The sequence below is a fragment of the Sorex fumeus genome, unplaced genomic scaffold (genome assembly GCF_029834395.1).
Source record: "Sorex fumeus unplaced genomic scaffold, SorFum_2.1 ptg000034l, whole genome shotgun sequence".
Lineage (NCBI taxonomy): Eukaryota > Metazoa > Chordata > Mammalia > Eulipotyphla > Soricidae > Sorex > Sorex fumeus.
Window position 1 is genome coordinate 29,593,452 of NW_026606091.1, and position 25,389 is coordinate 29,618,840.

The 25,389-nt window shown below is 55.9% G+C and overlaps 1 protein-coding gene across 1 annotated transcript in view; it reads right to left on the reverse strand.

The window, feature by feature from the left end:
- LOC130026619 (polypeptide N-acetylgalactosaminyltransferase 12-like) overlaps nucleotides 1–20,002 on the reverse strand; it is a 187,894-nt gene extending 167,892 nt beyond the window's left edge. Inside the window, exons 1-8 of the mRNA XM_056117454.1 lie at nucleotides 19,980–20,002; nucleotides 19,562–19,731; nucleotides 18,320–18,509; nucleotides 16,628–16,813; nucleotides 13,662–13,779; nucleotides 11,423–11,599; nucleotides 9,849–9,980; nucleotides 8,177–8,290 (exon numbers count right to left, since the gene is read on the reverse strand). Of these exons, the coding sequence (XP_055973429.1) occupies nucleotides 8,177–8,290; nucleotides 9,849–9,980; nucleotides 11,423–11,599; nucleotides 13,662–13,779; nucleotides 16,628–16,813; nucleotides 18,320–18,509; nucleotides 19,562–19,731; nucleotides 19,980–20,002 (1,110 nt within the window). The remainder of the gene's footprint in view (nucleotides 1–8,176; nucleotides 8,291–9,848; nucleotides 9,981–11,422; nucleotides 11,600–13,661; nucleotides 13,780–16,627; nucleotides 16,814–18,319; nucleotides 18,510–19,561; nucleotides 19,732–19,979) is intronic.
- Between the last annotated feature and the right edge of the window lie 5,387 nt (nucleotides 20,003–25,389).

Genomic DNA, 25,389 nt, shown 5'->3' on the forward strand with positions numbered 1-25,389 from the left:
AATCATTCACCCCTAACGGATGAGGCGCTGCCATGTGACTCTCCGCCTTTACAAGATATATCTGATGTTTTAAAATTCTGTTCTTCCATCTCTTTCAGTCCTAACTTAGGGGGAAGAGTGTGGTCGCACGCTAAGAGGTTTTTGGCAGGAGGGTCTGTGGTGAGGGGTCTGCGCACCCGGGGACCCTACTTTGACTCCCCAGCGCCACTGAGGCAGCTCCTCAGCATTCCCCTGAGCTCCCACCCCCATTGTTTCCTGAGCTGGGGAGCCAGTGTCCAGCCACCCAGGTCTTTGGACAGCAGGAGCCCAGGAGGTGCTATTCTGGGGACAGGAACGGACAGGTCCTGGAGAGGGGCTCTCTGCGGACTCCCATCCCAGAGTCCCGGGAGACCCTGACGAGGACAAAGGCTGCTGGGGACTAAACTGCCGGAAGACTTGCTGGAAATGGGCCCGGGCTTGATCCTGTGGCCTCGGGGCCATACACTGACCAGTGCAGGGCCAACGCAGGGCCTTTTCTTACCGTCCGTTGTGCTCTGCCAATTTCCAAAGATCCCCTAGAGATGACCCCTAGAGGTGACCCGTAGATGACCCGTAGAAGGGTCACCATCTGGAGGTGACCCCTAGATGACCCCTGGAACAGTCAACAGGGGGAAGGTGTGTTGGGGCCACTTCCCTCTCAAGCATCCTTGAGAGAGGGTGCCCCGAGGGGCGGGGCCACGAGCTTTTTTTATAGGTAGGGATGGGGGCGTGGCCTCGGGGCTGCAACCCCATTGGCCAGGGGGAAACCTAGAGCTCCAGGGGCAACCTCAGGATGAAGGCTGCACCAGCCTCTGCCCTGGTGGGCCTGACGGGCCTCCCCACCCCCACCCGGACCCTCGGGCACTGCCCCCTACCGACGATGGTGGCTTGGAACTCTGTGGGCCCCATGGTGGGCCAGGAGCACTGACCCTTTCGGTCTCCCATAGTTCAGTCCACGACTTTCTCATTCCCAGACATCACGTCCCCCCCTGCCCAGGCTGGGCTGCAGCTGCCAGGATTAGCCCCTGAGCACCCCAAGGTCTGGCCTGGCTGCTGCTGTGGGAGCCTAGCGAGCCTGGCAGAGGGGCTGTCCTGATCGCTGTCCCCACCGCCCCTCCCTCCCTAGGCCCCTCTCCTTTCTGTCCTTGGAGCCCCTGCCCTCCCTGTCCTTCCCCTCTCCTCTCATCAGGCCCGTAGAGTTCTTGCTCCCGCCTTATCCGGTGTCCACGTTCTCTCTGTCCTTCTATCTCTGCTTCCTCCCAGACTGGCAGCAGCCAGTTTGTGGGGCCTTTGAGCCCCCAGACCCAGTCAGTCCCTGACCAGTTCCCCGTGTTGCACAGAGACTTCCCTTTCTGAGCCCTGGAGGGCTCTTAATGACCCCACAGAATCTCCCCATCCCAGCTCTGCCCCTTTCTCTGAGACTCAGTCCATCCTATTGGGAGCTGGACACCAGACTTGGCCTTGGGGAAGCTGGACGCTTCTCTCATGTTGCTCCCAGCCTGTTCTGGAAATCCCTCTCAATACACACACTCCCAACTAGGGCCACTCAGCCTGGCCACGCTGCCCTCACGAGTCCTGCAACCTGAAAGGAACCCCAACTCCCCCATATCGCCCGTGCCCACTATGGCACCCCCGAGTGCCCCTGTCCTCCCTGCCCTGAGCACATTCAGGCCCCAGTTGTCTGCGGCTGTCTCCTGTAGCTCTGACATCTCCCCCTCTCACATTCGCTGGGCTGAGAATCAAATCCATCTCTGATGGTGGGGCACAGGGTCACTGTGGGCTTGTGCTGTCTGGGGAGCTTGTGGGCAGTGAAGGGTTCCACACTGGGGTGAGGCTCTGGGCAGAAAAGGTCCATCCAGTCCTTGAGAGGCTTAGAAAATACCTGGAGGTTTGTAGGTCCTTATCCTGAAACATCGACTGGCCACTAGGGGTGGGAACTCACATAGCATTGGGGCAAGGTGGGGGGCTCTTCCTGGGGGGCACTGCAGAGGGGGTATAGATGGGATAGGCACCATGGGTGGGCAGTGACAGGCTCTGGACATGGTGAGACCCCATGGCACGGATTCCTCATCATCCAGAAGCACGAGCCATTCCTGGCAGGACCCGCCCCGCCCAATGGCACACACCCACACAGACTATGATGGATCCACTTATTGAAATAGTCGTGGTAACAGGATGGTGGTTGTCAGGGAGAGTGGCCCAGTCCTCCTCCTCTCTCTCCTCTGCCACCAATTTATGATTTCCTAAACTTCCCCAAGACATGCCTACCACTCAGTTGCTCTGACTTCTACTGTCTGATGCTACAGTAACTTATTAGTCCTTGTTTCTGGCAATTTTTCAGATTTTACTGTTATTATTCAATCTCTATTATGTATAATAAAGTTTCTCTTTCTCCTCCTTCTTCCTCTCCCACTCTTCCTCTCTCTCTCTCTCTCTGTCTCTCTGTCTCTCTCTCTCTCTCTCTCTCTCTCTCTCTCTCTATGAGCTTCTTAAAGTTTTCCATTAGCAACCTCTTTTTGTTAGGAAATTTTTTCCGTGGTCCCTGATTTTGAGGTATGTAAAATAAGGATACAAATATTTATTTGATAAATCATAAATAAATTTATTTGATTTTTTCTTTCTTTTTGGGTCACATCCAGCGATGCACAGGGGTTACTCCTGGCTCTGCACTTAGGAATTACTCCTGGCAATGCTCGAGGGACCATATGGGATGTTGGGAATTGAACCTGGGTTGGCCGCCTGAAAGGCAAACACCCTACCTGCTGTGCTATCGCTCCAGACCCCTACGTCATAAATAAATTTAAAGTAAAACAAGTATCTTTTAAGTTATGCAAACCCCGTGTGTAGTCTTGATCTACAGTTTAAGAAGCCAGGCCTGGTGCTCACACAAAGTGCTACCCTTATTTCTACACATATGTGAACAAAAGTGTGCACACATACATGCATACACATAGTCCATCTTCACTTTTACATACACGTGCACACACATAAAAATGCACACTTTTACACATGCACATACAGTACAATCCACACATCTATACACATGCATACACACACCATGTACATACAGTGCCATCCTCACGTCTACACACGAACATAAAAGTCAGACGTATGTTCTCACTGGTGCTGGGGGCCACCAGGGCCATCCCAGTGATGCTTGGGACCTCCAGGGCTGTAAATGGTGAAGTTCAGGAGGGGCCACGTGGGATAAATCCAGGGCTGGGTGTGTGCTTTGGTGACCCCTGTGACCATCTTCCCTTCCGCTCCCCCTGATTCCAGAGCTGGGGAAAATGGGGGTGAGGTTTACAGAAGTAAAACAGTTTCCCCACTACCCCAACCCTCCCCCCGCAGGATCTGCCCTCACATCTGCTTTAAGGAGAACACATTCAAGCAGCAGCAGCAGCAGCCCCCAGGCCGGTCCCAAGCCCCGCCCAGCCCCCAGCAACTCCAAGTGAACTAGAGAAGACAGGCCAAGCATTAGGGATCCTGCAAGACAAAGGCGCCAACAGTTCCCCATCCCACCCCACCCCCATTCCCAGCATGTCCCTTATCACAGCATGCCTGGGGCCTGCTCCTCCCTGAGACTCCCGGGGTCTACTTCAGCCCCAAGATTGACAGCACAGATGACACTGCCCACTCACCTAGTGCAGGAGGAAGTAGTGGTTCTCGGGGACCGGGTTCTGGCAGAGCTCTATGACCAGGCTCTCCCCGCCCGCCTCCACCGCCAAGCACCCCTCGGGCTGGTGAGTGTTGTAGCGGATCTCCTTCCGGGATGTATACTCGAAGAACTGCAAAGGAGCCGTCCGTGGGCAGCGGTTACTGTCGGCCATGGAGGAATGGACGGACACCAGGCAGGATCAGAGCACAGAGGCCAGGCAGAGAGCCTGAGTGTCCAGTTTTGAGGGTCTGTGAGTGCCTGGCCAGAGTTCCCCAAGGCCCCCTTCTCATGCTCTGCTTCTTCCCTGCGTGTTTGAGACCCCATGCTGTCCCTACCCTTGAGCTGGCCAGAAAATGGACGGTCTCAGTAGCTGAGTGGGCAACTCTGAGGCCTGAGCTGCCCTTTCTCTTCTCTGGGCTTTTCTGCCTCTTCCCGGCAAACTTGAGGGAGTTTGATCCAAAGCAATGGCACTGTGGAATCACTAAAATGTCCTTTGCAGGCAGGAATTGCACTGCCAGGGAGAGGGCAGGCCTGGGTCACACAGGGAGACAGGGTGCTGGAATCCAGCTTCTCCGGCCAAGTAGGTGCCCTCCTGAGCCGACCCAGATCTGCAGGGTTTTCCTTTTTCTTCCTCTAACTGTAGGTATTGGTGCACAGTTAGTCATAACTGCACAAACGGGTTTCTCTGAGTCCTATCGGGCACTGCTTGCTTCATTTTCTATTTCCCAGATGTTCTACAATGTCTTGCCTGCACGGCAGAGCCTGGCAAGAGGCCCGTGATGTATTCCATATGCCAAACACAGTAACAATAAAGTCTCCAATGGAGACGTTACTGGACCCGCTTGAGCAAATCGATGAACAACGGGAGGACCGTGACCGTGAGCTACAATGAGTCTGTATTACCTTTGCAGGCAGAGAATCAGTTCATCTCACCGCTCCAGAATTACATGGTGCAGGGCCAGAGGGATAATACAGTGGAGAGGGTGTTAGCCTTGCTGACCTGAGTTCAATCCCTGGCCTCCCATATGGTCCCCTGAGCACTGCCAGGAGTGATTCCTGAGTACAGAGCCAGGAGTAACCCCTGAGTAACCCCAGGTATGACTCAAAAACAAAAATAAAAACAAAAAAGAACTACATGATGTGAACCACCAGGAGGTCAAAAGGCACAATATTCCCAAAGAAGACATCTGAGCATGTATGGATCATGCAAGAGGAAACAATCAAATATAAACCATAAACATACAATGATGACAATTAGTTAAAACTAATTTTAACTTGTCAACACAAACTTGGCCAAGAGCATTGCCTAACAATTCGAATGCCTAACAACCGGAATTGGACGTTTACATTTGAATGATGTGGCTCACTGCCTGCAGTTTCTATCTTTGTTGTCTATGCACCAACATCTCATTATGATGAAAGAGAAATCGAGAAGTTCTACATGGAGCTAGAGAAGTTCTATAAAGAAGACCACACCTTCTACAAGATCATTGTGGGTGATTTTAATGCCAAGATAGGACCGAGAAGATCAGCTGAAGAACTTCACATCGGGACCCATGGCCTAGAATGGAACGAACAGGGTGAGAGACTGTCTGAGTTCATCATGTCGACCAAGACCATTCATGGTAACTCACAGTTCCAGAAGGCAGAATCTAAACGATGGACATGGGAGTCTCCCGGTGCATGATTCCACAACGAAATAGACCACATCATATTCAATCGACGGTTTTGCCTGACTGATGTCGCTGTTGTCCCAAAATTTCGAACGGGATTGGACCACCGTCTCCTTCGTGCAAAATTCTACTTCACAGAGCGGGGAGAAAGGGCTGCAAAGTTCAAAAAGACAACTCCCAGAATGACCACCAACTGGGAACTCTTTGGTACTATTGCGGCAACATGGGAAGATGCCATTGTTGACAACATTGACGAGGAATACGATCGACTGGTTCAGCACCTCCATGAATGTGCGAGGAACGCCAAGAGAGAGATAGCCACAAAAAATCACCTATCTTCAAAAACTCTTGAGCTAATTCGCCAGCGTGGTTTGGCGCGTGCCTCAGGCAACCGCAAGCTAACGTCCAAGCTCCCAAAGCATTGCAGAGATGCAATCAAGGAAGACCTCAAAGAGAAAAGAGCAGAAGTACTGGGAGATGCGGCAGAAGCCGGGAAAAGTATTCATAACGCCCGCCTGTCCTTCGCCAACTATAAGACCAAGATGACTGCCCTCCAATGTCCTGATGGATCCATCACATCCTCCAAAACGGCAATGGAGAAGATTATCTATGACTTCTACTCAAATCTCTTCGACAGCCATGTCCACTTGCCAACATACCAAATTCTACAGGATGGATATGTCGTTCCCAATGTTCTCCCTTCCGAAATCCGACACACCATTTCGTCGGTAAAGAAACAAACAGCACCCGGCCCAGACAAGGTCAGACCTGAACACCTGAAAAACCTGCCGTCAGTACTCATCAATACACTGGCTCGGCTCTTCACTCGCTACCTGTCTGAATGCAAGGTTCCGTCCCAATGGAAAACCAGCAGGACCGTACTACTGTTCAAGAAGGGAGACATCCATGACATTGGCAACTATCGCCCGATCTGCCTATTGTCTGTCATCTACAAGTTGTTCACTCGAGTCATCCTAAATAGGATTGGCAGAACACTAGATGAAGGACAACCATGCGAGCAAGTCGGGTTCCGCAAAGGATTCAGCACCATTGACCATATCCACACGATAACCAAGCTCATTGAGGTTTCTCGGGAGTTCAAGATGCCGCTTTGTTTAACGTTCATTGATTTAAAGAAGACCTTTGATTCTGTTGAGACGGAAGCAGTCATTGAAGCCCTAGCCAATCAGGGCATTCAAGCCCAATACATCAGGATCCTCCATGAGCTGTATTGCGGATTCACTACCAGGATCTCACCATTCTACAAAGAAGTGATCGTTGATGTCAAGAGAGGGGTGCGGCAGGGTGATACCATTTCACCGAAACTCTTCAGTGCCACCCTCGAGAACATCATGCGACGACTGGAATGGGAAGGAATGGGAGTGAAGATAGATGGTCGGCAACTACACCACCTCCGCTTTGCTGATGACATTGTTTTAGTAACACCAAACATCAGCCAAGCAGCACAAATGCTGGCTGACTTTGACCGTGAGTGTGGAAAGGTAGGACTACAGCTGAATCTTACGAAGACAATGTTTATGAGAAACAGCCTCGTACCTGATGCCCTAATCGCTCTCAATGGAACGACCATCTCCGAATGCAACAGCTATGTGTACCTAGGTCGAGAGATCAACATGACAAATGACCTGGCACCCGAGCTGCGCAGGAGGAAGAGAGCGGCTTGGAACGCCTTCAAGAACGTCGAAGAAATAGCTAAGAGGATGAAGAACCTCCAGCTCTGGGCACATCTCTTTGATTCCACTGTTCTTCCTGCATTAACATATGCCTCAGAGACCTGGGCCCTACGCAAACAGGATGAGAACTCTATTCAGGTCTCCCAAAGAAGAATAGAAAGAGCTATGCTTGGAATATCACGTTTCACTCAAATGAGAGAAAGAATCCGGAGTTCCTACATCCGTCGACGATCAAGAATCAGGGACACTGTCTCATTTGCCAAGGTGTCAAAAATCAGATGGGCTGGTCACGTAATGAGGTTTAAAGACGACCACTGGACTAGAGCTGTTACCGACTGGATTCCACAGGATGTCAAAAGACCGCGTGGCCACCCACCTACCAGATGGTCAGACTTCTTCGTCAAGATCATGAACAATCGGTTTGAAGCCCTTCATGTTCCTGGAGCGAACAGATGCCATTGGGCTACACTAGCACGCGACAGGGACAAATGGAGACGTTACTGGCGCCCGCTCGAGCAAATCGACGACTAACGGGAAGTTAAGTGATTAAGTGATTAAGTTAAAACACAGAATCCAGAGTCTGTGCATAGAGGAAAGAGGGACAAGAAACTCACCTTCATCCTAAGGCGGTTTCTCCAGGTCCTCTCGGGCACACTTGCTTCACTTTCTAGTTCTCAAATATTTTACAATGAGTCTCTATTACCTTTACAAATTGAAGAGGTCAAATATTCACTTTTAAAAAAACACACATAGAGGTGCTGAAAGTAGATAAAGGACCAAACATAATGGCCTCTCAGTATCTGTATTGCAAACCATAATGCCCAAAAGTAGAGAGAGAGTAAGAAAGAAATTGTCTGCCGTAGAGGCAGGGGATGGGGTTGGCAGGAGGGACACTGGGAACATTGGTGGTGGAAAATGAGCACTGGTGGAGGGATGGGTGTCTGATCATTGTATGACTGAAACTCAATCATGAAAGCCCTGTAACTGAATACCACAGTGATTCAAGAAAAAAAAATTAAAATTAAAAAACAACAACACACATAGATCTTCCCCAATTTTCCTCTTTAAGAGGCTCCCAAGACCTTGAACCCAGGGGCCCCTGCTGCCTTTTTCCAGAGAGAAGCGTCACCTACCTGGTTCTGGCCCAGGCCATGACAGGTGTACAAAATGACCTGGTGCCCCACAATCTGGTTTTCATCAGGAGGATTATAGTCAAAGCAGAGTCCTTGCAATCCTTTATTCTGGAGCTACCAAGAAACATAACGGGAGTTTCCAGTTCAGGTTTACACACAACTGAGTCAACCCAGGATGCTGCGGGAGGAGAAACAGCGAGTGAGGAGGGCCCGGCACAAGAGCCAGGCCCAAAAGTAAGAGCTTCTGGGACCTGAGCGATAGTACAGAAGGTCAGATGGCTGGCCTTGCACATGGACAAACCCCAGCAACCCACAGGACCTCCTGAGCACCGCCAAGAGTGATCCCTGAGCACAGAGCCAGGAGTAAATCCCTGAGCACCGCAAGGCATGGACCCCACACCAAAAATAAACAAATAAATAAATAAGAGCTTCCTTAAATTATTCATTTTGGATTTTTGGGGGGGGATTGAAGGAGGGGAGTATCACATCTAGCAATGCTCAGGGCTTACTTCTGGCTCTGTGCTCAGAGATCACACCTGGTGGTGCTTGGTGGGGAATCCTATGGGGTGCTGGGGATAGTGCCCAGTTTGGTCACGTGCAAAGGCCTGGAGAGCATCATGCCCCATCATCCCCTCCAGGGCTGCGCTTGGACAAAAGAGAAATGCAGTGGGACGGGGTGGGGTGGGGATGCAGGAGACAAAGGCAGGGCGAGCAAGAGTGACACACTCCCTGGGGCAGGCAGCCCACGACGGCCTCCTGATCCTCTCGGCACCTCGGGAGACCTGGACACTTCACAGTGGCCAAGGATTCAAACGTGTTCAGAGCCCGCTGGATGCTGACCAAAGGGCTTCCAGAATGGGGGAAGCAGCGTCGCCCAGCCGTGCAGCCCAGGAGAGGGGAGTCTCTACCTTGGCGTGATTTCTCTCCAGAGTGAATGGCACTGGGGCCGGAGAGGGTCTGGGGGGTGAGGGCACTTGCCAGGCAGGCAACCAAGCCCCAGTCTGATGCCAGCACCATCATGAGTCACCACTGAGCACCACCGGGTGAAGCCCAACCCCAACCCCCACAGCCCAAATACTTCCCATTTGTGTGCAGGGGTTTGGGGGGGAGCGGAACGGGTGTTTAGGCCATACTTCGAGGTACTCAACGGCCACTCCTGACGGTGTTCAGGGGACCACGTCTGGCACCGGGGATCAAACTAGGGTTGGCCACACAGAGGGCAAAGCTTAAACTTAACCCCGGGACTATCTCTCTGCCCCCCCCCAAAGATTTCTTTTCTCTTTCTTTTGGTGAACAACAGAAGTGACTCTCCTTTTCCTGCCCCATCCTCCTGTACCCCCCCACTGGTCCCCAAGGACCCCTGCGGTGGGAATGACTACCTGGCCCAGACACTGAGACTCGGGTGTGAAGTGATGTGATGGGTAGAGGTGGTGTGGAGAGTCCAGGCAAGCCTCAGTCTCCTCATGCACAAAATCACAGGCAGAACCTGACTCTCGTTCACATGCTCCCACGTGAGCGAGCTGAGAGCCAAACCCAGCCGGGGGAGGGGAAGAGCCAGGGGATACAACAGGGGAGGGCCGGGGCTGGGGAGCCCAGGGGACCCCACCGAGGACCTGCCTCATGCAGGGCGTGGGGACCCTGCCGGCAGACCCCCCGGGCGCAGCCCTCTCACCATCCCGAAGCAGCCTGGCCGGTCCTCGGGCACGTGCAGCTCAGGATACACGTTCTCCAGGAACCACCTGAAGTCCTTACACTTGAGCTTCTCACGGAGCTGCTGCCTCTCGGTCACGTCACCAAAGGACTCCTAAGGGGGGTCCATGCGGTCAGCCTGACGGTCCTCCACAGTCCCCCACTCCACCCCACCCCAGTCCTGGTGCGTGACGATGCCCCCAAGCCCCAGCTGTGCAGGTGTGGGTGGGTGCCTAGGGAGAGAGCTGTGGCAGCCGGGGTACCACCCCCACCACACACACACACATGCGCGCGCGCACACACACACACACACACACACACACACATGGTTCCCCGTTGCCCAGCTCCAGCCTGGGGAGACCCAGTGCACCTCGATGGTCATGAAGCACCTAGGACATGACGGGAGCCCCAAACCCCCAGCCCTGTGGGCATCCCTGGACACACAGCACTTCTTCAATGGGACAGATTGAGGAAGGCTGGCTGAGGTAGACACGCATGCAAAGCCAAGAGATGGGGCTGGGATGAGATGAGATAGCGCACATATGCATGACCCATTCCCGGCACCACACACACACACACACACACACACACACACACACACACACACAGGGTTCCCCGTTGCCCAGCTCCAGCCTGGGGAAACCCAGTGCACCTCGATGGTCATGAAGCACCTAGGACATGACGGGAGCCCCAAACCCCCGGCCCTGTGGGCATCCCTGGACACACAGCACTTCTTCAATGGGACAGATTGAGGAAGGCTGGCTGAGGTAGACAGTCATGCAAAGCCAAAAGACGGGGCTGGGATGAGATGAGTTAGCACACATATGCATGACCCATCCCCGGCACCACACACACACACACACACACACACACACACACACACACACATACTCTGTGTTGAAGAGATAGCTCAATGGTCAAGAGCATATACAGGAGGCCCAGGTCCGAGTCCCGGCACGGCAGGGAACCCCCAGCACTGAGTCAAGGGTAGAACCCAAGCACCTCCAGGTGGGGGTCAAAAGTAAAAGGGAACCAGAGAGCTCGTGCAAAGGGCAGGGCGCTTGCCTGGCAGGTGGCCACCCTGCCCTGGTCCCTGCCACCTCATTTGGTTCCCAGAAAAAAATCACCAGGCATGATCCCTGAGTGCAGAGCCAGGAAGAGGCCCTGGCGACCATGGCATGGGGCCTGACCTCCCCTCCACGACAGAAATACCCACGATCTGAAGAACATGCAGTGGCTGGAGGTAGCCGAAACCCAGCCCTGATTTTCCTAGAAGCAACAAGCTCAGGGTCCTCCAACCTGGGGTGGGCAGCATGAGCTGCTGGGTGTGATTCTCAAGGCCGGGTGGGCATCAAGAGACATCAGCAGAGGGTCATCACAACCATGGAGGAATCAAGCAGTCCCCCACTGGCCTCACCAAGGCCCACCGCAGCTTCTGCCTCCGGAAGTGGATGTGCGGGCATGGAGGGTGGAGGGAGGAGGGAGGAGGAAGGGGGGGGTTGGTTCTGAGGAGGCCTGCAGGGGTGAAGGCAGACGGGGCGGGCGGGAGGAGCTCACCAGGCGTGCGTGGGGGTTGCGGTGGTAGAAGAGCTCCTTGAACTCATCCAGCCACACTTGGGCAGCGCGGACACTGTTGGCCAGAGCCTTTTTGCGTGAGTAGGGAGCTTGCTTGGGGAAGACGTGGCCGACGTGTGAGCAGGGGTGCGTCTCCAGGGTCCCACCGCACTGCCAGATCTGCAGGGCAGCGGAGTGGCTGGGTGAGGGGAGCGGTTCCATCGGCACGGCTGTCCCTTGAGGACAGAGGCCGGGCACCAAGCATCACCCAAAGAGACACTGCCGAGACTGCACCCTCCAGGGCATGAAACAGGCGACCCCCCCCACCCCACTCCTCACCCCACCGCCCATCCCCACCTCACCCACCCCCATGCACACGCGGGCTCCAGAACGCAGCCAAAGAACAAGGGAGCGGCCCCAAGGTCTAGCCACCAGAACCAAGACCACAAGCCCATGCACTGCTTGCTCATGCGCGGGGCTCACAGGGCCCAGAGTGGGCCCAGCCAGGAGCCCGTGGGTGGGTGACAGTCCACACGGGCGGATTACCTGATCTCCTAGCCAGAGAAGAGAGGAAAGCAGCTAGGAAGGAGAGAAGTTGGGAAGGGAGAAAGAGGAACTGCCAGACACAGGAAGAGCAGGCTGGCACCTGGAGGAGAGGCAGAAAGACCATTAAAAGCGCACCTCAAAACCCAACGAGGTAGACTCATGCAAGGGCAGAGGGGTGTGAACCACCACACCCCACCACTGGCCCCAGGATGAACCATCCAGAAAAGCAGCTGAAGCGCTGGAGATACAGTACAATGGGGTTGGGCACCTGCCTTGCATGTACCTGACCCAGGTTCAGTTTCTGGCAGCTCCGACCGTCCCCTGAGCACCGCCAGGAATGAGCCCTGAGTTTGGGTTTCAACCAAATTCAAAAAGAAAATTTTTTTCGAAAAAAAAAAAGACCCAAAAGGAGAGTACCTTATGATGGGAGAAGGAAAGCCCTGGTGGAAGATAAAATTTCTATTTGGTTCACTCTTTATGCAAAGCTGGGATGTTCTATTACTTAAAAAAAAAAAATTCCATGGGCCAGAACACTAGTACAGCGAGAAGAGCATACTGCCTGGCATGGGGCCAACCCAGGTTCAATCCGCGGCATCCCATATGGTCCCCCGAGCACAGATAGGAGTCATCTCTGAGGGTAGAGCCCGGTGTATCCCCTGAGCACGACTGTGTGTGGCCCCAAAACAAAACAAGCAAGCAGAAAAGATGAAAAAATTTCTCACAAAAATTAAACAGAGGGGCTGGTGCGATAGCACAGTGGGTAGGGCGTTTGCCTTGCACGCGGCTGACCCAAGTTTGATTCCCAGCATCCCATATGGTCCCCCAAGCACCGCCAGGAGTAATTTCTGAGCACAGAGACAGGAGGAACTCCTGAGCATCGCAGGGTGCGACCCAAATAGCCCAAAAAAAAAAAAAACTTAAACAGAAATTTTTAACATCATCAAAAAGCATGACCAATGGCATATGGTCTTGAAATGTAATATGCCAGACACAAGTTCATTGGGAATCCCACGGAAATGGCGGGGGTTCTCACAGAACTGTCACTCGGGGATTCTGAGGGCAGAGGGCGGCCTCAGGGGGTTCACTCGTTTAGAATGTGACTCTTGCTCCGGCCTGCACGTCCAGCCACTGAACCTGACCCCTTTAACAAGCTCTCCCGAGAATCCTCAGTGTCAGACTCTGAAAGTCACCCTGCTACATACATACAGAGGCGACTTCCTAAAGACTCAGCAAGCCTGGCGACCAAAGGTGGACCAGGAGGCAGGATGCTGTGTCTGGGGCCAACCTCGGCCCAGGGCAGCAGAGGGGAAGAAAAGAACCAGGGGACCTAGGAGGTTCCTTCCCTGCCTCCTGCTTTTCTACTTAAAAGCACGTTCTGTGAGAAGGTCAGATGAGAGAAGCACATATATAGGCTGTCCACGTGTCAACTCTCAGGACACTGGACAAAAGGCCAAGGCGGGGGAAAGACCAACAGGTTTTCATGAAATCCAGAGAGACAGAGGCATGGGGAGAGAGAGAGAGAGAGAGAGAGAGAGAGAGAGAGAGAGAGAGAGAGAGAGAGAGAAAGAGAGACAGACAGACAGACAGACAGACAGACAGACAAGCATGGCTACAGAAAGAGACAGAGACAGACACAGAGCCACAAGAGAGCGACAGGAGAGGCTAAACACGCACAAGGGGAGACTAGAACACTTACCCGAAAGGAGACTTCGAGGTTTTCTCCGCCCCAAACTTCCATTCCTGTATCATAAGACCCCAGATACTGAAAATATTTCTTACTCACAGCAAACAGCCCACCAGCCATTGTCGGGGACCTGGAAGAGTTGCAACACATGGGTCTCAGTGCCCGCCGCAGGAACCCTTACCCAGGCCTGATCTGCCTTCATCAGTCTGGGAGCACTGGTGGTGGGGGGGCTCTGCTGGGAGTCCTAGCTGGGGAAGCTCCCAGACCCCTCCAAATAATCAGAGAACTGCATGTGATGCATGTGCTCACGAGGGGTCAAGGGCAGGGACAGCTGTTTCCAGGGCGGAGAGGGTACAGGACCGGGGCGTGTCCAGTATAGAGGAATGAACGGTGCTGGGAAGGCCTCAGCATGGGCAAAGTCTAAGCATGAGAGGACCCCGGCAGCTGCAGATGAACCCGGAGAGAGCACATGGCTGGGAGGGTGGCGGGGTGGGCGTTGGTGGTGGTCTCACAGCAGAGCCCAGGCACTCACAGATGCAGCTGGGGTCTGCTGGAGGCCATGAAAGATGATTCTAGCACATTTCCCTGAAGCCCTCGATTCTGGCGTCTTCCCCGGCCCCCAGAGGTGGCTCAGGTCGAAAGCTGGAAGGGAAGCACCCCAGAGTGCAGATGTGGGTGTGGGAAACTGGTGGCAGCCGGGTCCCTGTGGTGGCACTGGGGGGTCCTCCCAGCACTGCAGGCTCAGAGTACACGGGGAAAGGCCAGTGGGACTCCTTGGTGGGGGATGGAAGAACAGGAGGGAGGGAAGACCAAGGAAGGGAGAGAAGAGAGAGAAAAGGGAGAGAGAGAAGGAGGGAAGGAGAGAAGGAGGGAAGGAGATGGAGAGGGAGGGAGAAGGAGAGGGAGGGAGAGAGAGACGAAGGAAGGAAGGTAGGAAGGAAGGAAGGAAGGAAGGAAGGAAGGAAGGAAGGAAGGAAGGAAGGGAGGGAGGGAGGAAGGGGAAGGAAGGAAGGAAGGAAGGAAGGAAGGAAGGAAGGAAGGAAGGAAGGAAGGGGAAGGAAGGAAGGAAGGAAGGGGAAGGAAGGAAGGAGGGAAGGAGGGAAAGAAGGAGGGAGGGAAAGAAGGAAGGAAGGAAAGAAGGAAGGAAGGAAGGAAGGAAGGAAGGAAGGAAGGAAGGAAGGAAGGAAAGAAGGAAGAAGGGAGGGAGGGAGGGAGGGAGGAAAGAAGGGAGGGAGGGAGGGAGGGGTGCCAGCATGAGAGCACTTTCACATGGCTTTAGGGTATAAGATTAGGGAACAGGGTGACTGAAACACGCAAGAAAGCTGAGATGATGTGTGGAGTTCATGCACAATTCAATCAGCTAATCAGTGGCTGAATAAATAGCAGTACTCCTACATTTAAAAAAAACTGAGATGAGACTTTGGGAGGGGCAGGCAACTGACCATGAAGCTGCTGCATGTGTGCATGTGTGTGGGTTTGTGCAAATGTCTTCATATGTGTGCACTGGAGAAGGGAGTTGGGGGGAGGGAGTATGTCTCGACATCACAGGCTGCATCTGTGACCTGACACATGATCCCTCCTCCTCTGCCTCAGTCTCTAAATCTGCTGTGTGAGGGGCAATGCCAGCGGCCCCCCAGTGGCCACTCCAGCAATCCGGGTGCCACCCTCAATCCGTCCTTTTTCCCAGATGTCAATCAGCTTCTCCAAATCCCCCCACCGCCCCGGAGGTCCCACCACACCCCAGTCTCAGCCTCCGTCTTCTCCTGCGCCCGCATTTCTGACGGGGAAGTCTGCAGAGCCTCCTAACACATGCCTGGTCCCTGCACCCCATCCTGTGCCCACCAGCTCCCTCACCACGAGGCACCAGGAGTAATTCCTGAGTGCAGAGCCAGGAGTAACCCCGAGCCTCAGCAAGTGTGGCCCGAAAACTAAGCCAAACAAATGAAACAGAACGTGAGCAGCCGGGCTCAGACCCAGGCTCACCCACTGACCAACGCTGGCTCTCGGCCGCCCTCACCCTGCGCCCTCACCCATCCCCTAACTGGCTTCAGTCCCACAGAGGCCTGCCACTAAGTGCTCAGAGTCGTCACCATGGAGTTGCCACCTGACCCAGAACCCCACGCCCACTTGGACAGCCGGAAGTGGCAGCCAGCCACCTCGGGCCCTGGAGACTGGCACCAGTCTAGGGGGCAGGGCACCTGTGATATCAGTCCTCCCCGGGGCATGGCACACAACTCCTGAAAGGCGGACACACCCACCAGAGGTGAAGGGGCCAACAAAAATGGCCACTTTGACACAAGGCAGAATTATGGGTTCCCAAGGCAAACATCTCGGGACAGGCAAGAAGGCAAACGCGAAGGGACAAAGCGTGGTGGCCTCATTCGCGTGAGGCGTCTGGAAGGGGGAAAGTTTTTGTGGGGGTGTGTTAGAGGCCATGGAGCCGTTAGGGGCTGGGGTTGACACACACCGCCTGACGGTTGGAGAGATTCTGCGAGGTCGAGGGGAAAGCGCGCTTGAGTCTCCCAAGTTATATCCTTAAGAACGGTCAGAGCAGTACATTTTAGGATACATACTTCACCCTATTTTTATTTATCTTGTTTTGACTTTGGCTTTGGCTTTGGGACCACACCCGGCAATGCTCGGGAGCAACTTCTGGCTCTGCACTCAGGAATCACTCCTGGCAGTGCTCGGGAAACCATAACAGGGTGCCTGGGGGATCGAACCCAGGGCAAACTCCTGCAAGGCAAGCGCCCTACCCATGAACTATCTCTCCAGCCCCCTCACCTTTGTTTTTAAATAAACAAAATAGGTCAATGAATATGAACCCCACACTTAGAGCGGGGTGGGTGTAGAGTAAAAAAATAATCAGCAGATGCTTTAGAACAAAACCAGGTGGGGCCCCAGCAAAGCATCCCTGCCCTCCCCCGGGGTGTCTGCTGCAGTTGGGGGTGGGTGTTACGCTCCCAGCCAGTCCTGACCTGATGACATCGATGGGGGACCGCATCCGCTTCCGCTCCCGCTCAGGGACCACGTGCCACGTGAACACCAGCCGCCAGTCAAAGCCACCGATCTGAGGCTCTCCGGAGTTGCCCAGGTACTCAAAAGTGTTCCAGTCAATCATGTCGATCACGGGGCACACCACCGCCGTCTCCTCGTCCCCGATCCTGCAGTGACCACACACACACACACACACACACACACACATACACACACACACACACCCTAGATATGGCCAGGGCCGGAGAGACCAGGAACGCCCCCCCTTCCAAGCCATGCTCGCTCCCACTCCACTGAGGGCCAGTGTGTGCCCTCAGGTCCCCTGCTTCTGGACCCTGCATGGCATCGGTCCCCAATGCCACCCTCCAGCCTGGGATTCAGAGGGAGAGCGAGAAACGATGATGGCTCTGCTCTCAGCCCCTGGCACTGGCCTGGGCCCCTGGGTGTCCAGCTGCCGGGACCCTCTTTGAAGCTGGGGAAGAGAAAGAAGCCATGAAGGGAGCCAGAGTGGGTGAGGACAGGGATGGGGAGGGCAGAGAGCAGCAGGGTGAGGCTGGGGGCCGGATGATGGACACCCACACCTGCTTCCAGAGGCCAGCTGCGCAGACCCTGAACCCCCCCGCATCCTTGTCCACGCCCCATGGGGGCACAGCCCACCTGGAGAAGTCTGGGGGTGGCAGCATCAGGAGGGAGGAAGTGGAGGGAGTAAGGTGGGTCTGGGGGAAGGGCAGCCTGGAGTGGTTCCCCTCCCCCCTGGATTTAAAACCCTGTCAAAGAATGATACTTAAAAGCGTAGTTTAAGACTACAGGGGTAAGAAGATAAAAATAACCCAGGCGAGGGCCATCTGCTTCCTGTCCATGATTCTGCTCATGGTTTCCTAGTGAGGCTAAGGAAGGTGGGGGCCAGAGACACAGGACCCCAGGGAAGGTGCCTGCCCGACAGGTGGCTGCCCTGGTTCAATCCCCGGCACCCCATGTGGTCCCCTGAACACCACCAGGAGTGATCCCTAATCAGAGCCAAGAGTAAGCCCTGAGCACTCACGGGTAAGCCCCTTCACACACACAACTCCCCCCTCCAAAAAAAACATACAGGGGCTGGAGCCATAACACAGTGGGTAGGGCTTTTGCCTTCCACGCGGCTGACCTGGGTTTGATTCCCAGCATCCCATATAATCCCCCTGAGCACCACCAGGAATAATTACTGAGTGAATGAGCCAGGAGTGACCCCCTGTGCATTGCCGGGTGCGACCCATAAAAGCAAAAAATAAATAATAAATAAATACATAAGAGAAATTACTGTGAATCACCATTTCTGTGGGTCCCTTCAGGCTTGAGGAGCCCCAGGCAACACAGGTACTGTGAAGGACGACCAAAATGTGCTGCCTAGGGCTGTGATCTGATAAGATCAACACCATCCTGTTCTTGGCCTCTCTGCCCACGGCAGCACTTTTCGACTCAGGCACCTGACCAGCGGCAGTAAAAGCAACTCCCCTGTACCAGCAAGCCGTGGGTACAGCAGCGCCTGATGCCCTCGAAGGCGCCCAGCCCAGGGTCCCTGATCATGTGACCAGGGATGGAGCCGTGGCCTGAGACTGGGGGACGGGGCAGCCAGGCCGAGCCCGAGGCCCACGGAGCTGGGTCTCCCGTGTTCCCACTGGGCACCGCCCACGCACCTCTGCAGCAGTGGCTCCAGCCAGCCCTCGTGGCACTCGCAGTGGCAGTCCAGGAAGGTGAGGACATCGCCCTTGGCCCCCGAAGCCCCGAGCAACCGGGCGCGCACCAGGCCCTCCCTCTTGGTGGCGTGGATGAGGCGCACCTTGGGCAGGTGGGCCAGCTCGGCTTCCAGGCGCTCCTTCAGGTGCTCTGGGGAGGAGAATGGGGCAGCCGGCTCACTCCCGCCCTGCCCGGGCAAGGGAAGGCTGGGATGGAGAACTCTAGAACCACCAGCAACGTTCCCACGTGCCCCTCTTGGACCCAGACGCCCAGGTCTCAGGACTGTCAGGACTTGGTGCCCAGCTGGCTCTATCAGCATCGCCTCACGCTCACCTGCCCTGCACTCTGTCATGGGCAACGCTGAATGACCCCGAATACTCTCTCCACGATTTCCAGCCGAGTACATGGCCACCACCCCAAAGACATCAGTCCCCCAGGTTAAGATGTTTGATCCCAACGCCCCACCTGGTCCTCTGAGCACACCAGGAGTGAGTCCTGAGCACAGTGCCAGGAGCAAGCCCGGAGAACCGCCCAGCAGGCCCCAGAACAAACAAGCGAGACTACAGTCCTGAGCGTCCCCTGCAGCCAGGTGTGGCCAGGTGACTGTTCTTCTGCAGGGTAGGAGGTGAGACCCCCTACTAGGTGCTGCCCAAGTCCCCTGGACACCCTTCAGGACAGGTGGGAGTGAGAGAGAGAGGGGAGGGGCAAGGCTGGGGAAGGCCAGGGAGCACAGCACCCCAAAGAAGGCGAGTGTTCACCCCTGCCCCCACCCCTGGCCCCCACACCTGCCTCCACACCTGGCCCCCACACCCTCCCTCACAGTTGGCCCCCAACACCTCTCCCCCACCTCTGTCCCCAAGACCTCTCTCTCACACCCACCCCCCAACACCTGCCCTCTACACCTGTGCCCCCATGCCTAGAGCCCTTACCTATCCCCCACACCTGTCCCCCACACCTGCTCCCACACCTGCCCTCTACAGCCATACCCCAACTGCGAGGAGACGTTCCCTGTTGTCTCCTGTAAATCACTGTTATCTAGAGCCTCGCAGAGAACAGCCCAGCACAGCCTTCAATCAGAACCCGTCCACAGCGAGAACCAGACAGAGCTCAGAGGCAAGAGCAGGGGAGGGGAGGATGGGGGTCAAGGGAGGGCGGGGTGGGGGGAGGGGAGGTCAGGGCAGGGTAGAGGGGAGGCCGGGTACCTCTATCGCTGTAATCATCCACCAGGATGACCTCCTCCAGCAGGATGTCTGGGGACATCTCGAGGACACTGTAAACGGTGCGAAGGAGGGTTGACCAAGCTTCGTTATAAAACGCGATGATCACGGACGTCGTTGGCAGACTTTCATAATTGTACTTCTGCTCTCTGCACCTGCAGAAGCAACACAGCCTCAGGGACGGGAAACACCCTGCACCAGGGCATCCCAGGCCTGGCACGGTGCTTCGAAGGACCTCTGAAGGGAACGTCAGTCATGGTTGAGACCTGTCATAGAATTTGTCCGCATCTTCTAGAAATGCTTTGCCCTGGAGCCTCCTGGAAGCCTCGGTAGCTCCCAAGAAAGGTTGTACAACGACACCCAAAAAGCCTGAAGTCATTCTGGTAAGGGCAGGCTGGGTCACCCACGAAGTCGTACTGTTGACATGGCCTCTAGGGACAGATGGCCCAATGATGAACCTGGCTCAGATCCAATGCTACAGGGCCATCCCTGGGCCGGGATGGGATCCTCCAGAGCCAAACCTGATGGTGCCCAGGGGGCAGGCAGTGTCCAGGGAGGCACTTGGGTCTTTTCACACGGTCCCCTGACACTGAGCTCTCTCCCTGGTCTGAGGTTGTGTATTTAAGCTGGGCAGCAACGTTCACAGTTTTGCCACCCAAAACCTAGGCAGGCTCCAAGGACAGGAAGACGGTTCCATCCTCAGGCTGTGCAGGTTTCACCTCTGTCCACTCCCACTTCAACCCCACTGCCCAGCTTCTACTCAGCTTTCTCCTCCTCTGCCTGGCACCCTCCCTGCCCTCCTTCCAGAACCACCTGGAAAAAGCCCTGTGTGGAGAACACCTGTCTGGGGTGGCCGCTCCCTCCGGCCGTCGCCCGTTCCTGCATACCAAAAACTCATGTCCCCTCCACTCATCCCCTCCTCCCATTGCCCAAGTCTCCTCACAGACATGTTTGACTCATGCGAGGCTTGGGGCTGGGGCACAGGAATGCTAGGGACACTGGTGGACACCACGGGGCAGCCTTGTGGGGAGAGGAGGTTCGGGAACATGTATGTCTGACTGAGAATCAAATCCATCTCTGATGGTGGGGCACAGGGTCACTGTGGGCTTGTGCTGTCTGGGGAGCCTGTGGGCAGTGAAGGGTTCCACACTGGGGTGAGGCTCTGGGCAGAGAAAGTCCATCCAGTCCTTGAGAGGTTTGGGAAATACCTGGAGGTTTGCAGGTCCTTTACCTGAGGCATGATCTGGCCACTAGGGGGCCTGGCACCCAGGAAGCATTGGGGGCAAGGTTGGGGCTCTTCCCGGTGGACACTGCAGAGGGGGTGTAGACACAACAGGCACCATGGGCATGGGCATGACATATCAGGTTCTGATCCATGGTGAGACCCCACAGGACAGCTCATGCTTCATTAAGAAGTATGAGCCGTTCCCTGGCAGGACCCGCCACACCCAATGCCACACACCCACACAGGCTGGGATGCATCCATTTGTAGAAACAATCTTGGAAACAGGACAGTGGCTGTCAGAGAGAATGATTCAGCCCTCTCCCCTCTCTCTCCTCTGCCACCAATTCATGATCCCCTAAACTGTCCCAGGTAGTGCCTAGAACTCAGTTGCTGACTGTTCCAGCCTCCATCCTTTTCAGGACTTCCTTTGCCAGAATAGAAAAAGTGCACTGGAGGAGGGGGAGCTCTCGGCTCAGACTTTTGCTTGGTCTGTAGCCCATGATTCTGTCTGCCAAGCCTAAGGGGAGGGAACCAAGCAGGCAACAAGAGGCAGAAGCGAAAAACTAGGCAGGACCTCTGAGAGACCCACTCTAGGATGTAGACAAGATGGATGGGTCAGGAATCACCAAATTTGACAAGAATCAAATGTGAGGTTTGCTCTGACAAAATGGTGACCAGAACCAAATGGCAACCGGCTGAGTGGACAGCAACATTCCTGGAGTCAGAGATCACCTTGTTCCAGGTGAGGAAGACAAGACTTAATGCCCACCTGGTGACAGGAAGCCACCAGGCTTCATTCCAGGTTCCTTACCATTGACCCACGAACAGATGACTAGGAGCAGACCAAGACAACTCAAAAGGCCCCTTCATCTAACCCAGGGGGCGGGTGTACCATTGCCTCACCTGAGGTTCCGAGAGTCCGCGCGGGAGCGCCCCCAGTAAGCTACTCCTATTTCCATAACTTTATTTATATGTCTCTGTCCCTCTGTATGACCCGGACGGGGTTCCCAAATCTCTCACCGAGCAAGAGAGTAAGGGATAGCAGTTTGCCCGAGCAGGAATGGAAGAGGCTCACAGGAACGCTCAAACAATGGAGCTTAGAAACTGGAGTCACTACTGTGGGAGCACCTGAGAGCAGTAGGCACCAATGTATGTTAGATGAAAGTTGTTACCGCAGAATCGAGGTAGCCTGTAAACAACCTACATAATTATGCTCTGACCTGCTAATGCCCGTTTGGGGGTAGCTGGATAGAGCCTGCACACATGGAATACACTGGGATGCTTCCGGCAAACTCTTGGGTGCCACCTGTGTCTGGGTGAGACTCTGCAAGATCCTAAGAGAAAAAACTCCCAAGACAGTCGTTCAATGGGAGAACAGCTCTCCCCACCGGCAAGGGGTGAGAGGGGTCAAGCTGCTGATCCCCACAGTCTCCCAGCTCCCCAAACCTCAAGGCAAACCTGGACTTGGTGTTTCCAGAGCCCAGGGACCCAGAGGCCGGACACGGGGAGCTAAGCCCAGAGCCCCAGTAGAGGCTGCGAGAGGGTGTGCAGAACATGTGTGAGGTGTGCAGAACCGTGAGAGTGAATGGGCGACCCCAGGCCCATGGTGCAGGTAGAGGGGCAGGGCTATGAACTGGGCACCGAGGGGTAAACCAGGAGCTGCCTGTGACTGCCCTGGGCTGCCTTACTAGGAGTGTGACTCCCAGTAGAAATGTGACTGGCAGGAAGGGGCATGGCTGACCAAATTCCTGGAAATGACTGGAACAGGATGGCTCTTCCTTCTGAGGCTTTGCCATCTGGTCTGACACACGGATCTGGACACAATTCTTGTCACCAGTAGAGTGTCACTCAGCCAAGGCTGTCCCACCAGGTCCAGGCGTGCAGGAACAAAGAGGAGTCAGGGTCTGGTTCTCTATTTCATGGGGTCTGACCGTGCTGTGATGGTGGCAGTGGGACTTGTATTAGGGAACCTGATGGTCCACACAGAAGTGGGGCGCTATTATCAGGGATCAGCTCTGTACAGACTCGGGGACACTAGAAACATGTTCCATCCACGGCCCCATCCTGCTCCACTGATAACACACTGTCTTCCTGCCAGGGCAGTTGCCATGGAGAGGGACCCTGGCTGAGGGGACAGCACCTTGGACCCACCTGCTGCAGGAGCACTTTCAAGTCCTCATCCTGAGAAACCTGATGTGGCCACTAGGGGGCAAAGTGGGGTCTGTCCCTGGTGCCACTGCAGAGGGGAATGGGGAAACAGGCACCAGGGGCAGGGGAGGCCATGGAGGTGCTGCAGTGGAAGGCAGGGCTCTGGGTGCTGCATCCTGCCCTCCCTCCTGGGGACGCATCCGTGATTGAGACCTTCAACCCTTGGGGTGGACTCTCCTGGGGTCATTGACAGGCTTCACACAGGGGCAGGCAGGTGAAGCGTCTTGGCATGGTGACATGGCCAAGGCTTCCCACAATCTAGAAGCAACTGTCAACTACTGGCCAGACCTGCCCCGCCCAGTGACACACACACCCACAAAGGCCTGGGATAGATCCATTTATTGCAACAATCGTGAAAATCAGACAGTGGCAGTCAGGGACAAAGCCCGCCTTCCTCCTTCCCCTCTTCTCAGCCAGCAATACAAAGTCCCCAAACAGCCCCAAAGAGTGTGTTGAATCCGGTGACTGTATGGTACCAGCGGCCAAGCTTCAGGGCTGTCATGCGCAGAAACAGGACCCCACAATGGGGAGGGGAGAGCTGAGTTGTGACTTCTGACCTCCAAATCATTGTTTGCTAGTGCTGGCGGGATATAACTGCCATCCTGATCCCTCTGAGCTTGTGGAGGGGGACATCTCGGCCCCTCCAATACCTGGGGTCTAGTGTGGGGGGACACATCGGCACCCCCCGATCCTGGCGTCTAGTGGTGGGGGGCATCTCTGGCCCCCCCTCGATCAATGGCGTCTACTGGTAGGGGGAGGCATCTCTGCTCTCCCATCCCTGGCATCTAGTGATTGGGGGTCATCTCTGGCCCCACCGATCCCTGGCGTCTAGTGGTGAGGGGCATATCTGCCCCCCTGATCAATGGCGTCTAGTGGTGGGGGGGCATGTCTGGCCCCCCCTCGATCAATGGCGTCTAGTGGTGGGGGGAGGCATCTCTGGCCCCCCAGATCCCTGGCGTCTAGTGGTAGGGGGGGTAACTCTGGCCCCCCCAATCCCTCGTGTCTAGTGGTGGGGGGACATCTCTGACCCCCCATCCCTGGCATCTAGTGGTTGGGGTGGCATCTCTGGTCCCCACGATCCCTGGCGTCTAGTGGTGGGGGGGCATCACTGGCCACCCCGATCCCTGGCGTCTAGTGGTGGGGGGGCATCTCTGGCCCCCCAGATCCCTGGCGTCTAGTGGTAGGGGGGGTAACTCTGGCCCCCCCAATCCCTCGTGTCTAGTGGTGGGGGGACATCTCTGACCCCCCATCCCTGGCATCTAGTGGTTGGGGTGGCATCTCTGGTCCCCACGATCCCTGGCGTCTAGTGGTGTGGAGGCATCACTGGCCCCCCCGATCCCTGGCGTCTAGTGGTGGGGGGGCATCTCTGGCCCCCCGATCCCTGGCGTCTAGTGGTGGGGGGGCATCACTGGACCCCCCGATCCCTGGTGTCTAGTGGTGGGGAGGCATCATTGGCCCCCCCATCCCTGGCGTCTAGTGGTGGGGAGGCATCACTGCCCCCCCCCACCCCTGGTGTCTAGTGGTGGGGGGGCATCTCTGGCCCCCCCGATCCCTGGCGTCTAGTGGTGGGGAGGCATCATTGGCCCCCCCATCCCTGGCGTCTAGAGGTGGGGGGGCATCACTGGCCCCCCCGATCCCTGGCGTCTAGTGGTGGGGAGGCATCACTGGCCCCCCCACCCCTGGCGTCTAGTGGTGGGGGGGCATCTCTGGCCCCCCCGATCCCTGGTGTCTAGTGGTGGGGAGGCATCATTGGCCCCCCCATCCCTGGCGTCTAGTGGTGGGGGGGCATCACTGGCCCCCCCGATCCCTGGCGTCTAGTGGTGGGGAGGCATCACTGGCCCCCCCCACCCCTGGCGTCTAGTGGTGGGGGGGCATCACTGGCCCCCCCGATCCCTGGTGTCTAGTGGTGGGGAGGCATCATTGGCCCCCCCATCCCTGGCGTCTAGTGGTGGGGGGGCATCACTGGCCCCCCCGATCCCTGGCGTCTAGTGGTGGGGAGGCATCACTGGCCCCCCCCACCCCTGGTGTCTAGTGGTGGGGAGGCATCACTGGCCCCCCCCACCCCTGGCGTCTAGTGGTGGGGGGGCATCTCTGGCCCCCCCGATCCCTGGTGTCTAGTGGTGGGGAGGCATCATTGGCCCCCCCATCCCTGGCGTCTAGTGGTGGGGGGGCATCACTGGCCCCCCCGATCCCTGGCGTCTAGTGGTGGGGAGGCATCACTGGCCCCCCCCACCCCTGGCGTCTAGTGGTGGGGGGGCATCTCTGGCCCCCCCGATCCCTGGTGTCTAGTGGTGGGGAGGCATCATTGGCCCCCCCATCCCTGGCGTCTAGTGGTGGGGGGGCATCACTGGCCCCCCCGATCCCTGGCGTCTAGTGGTGG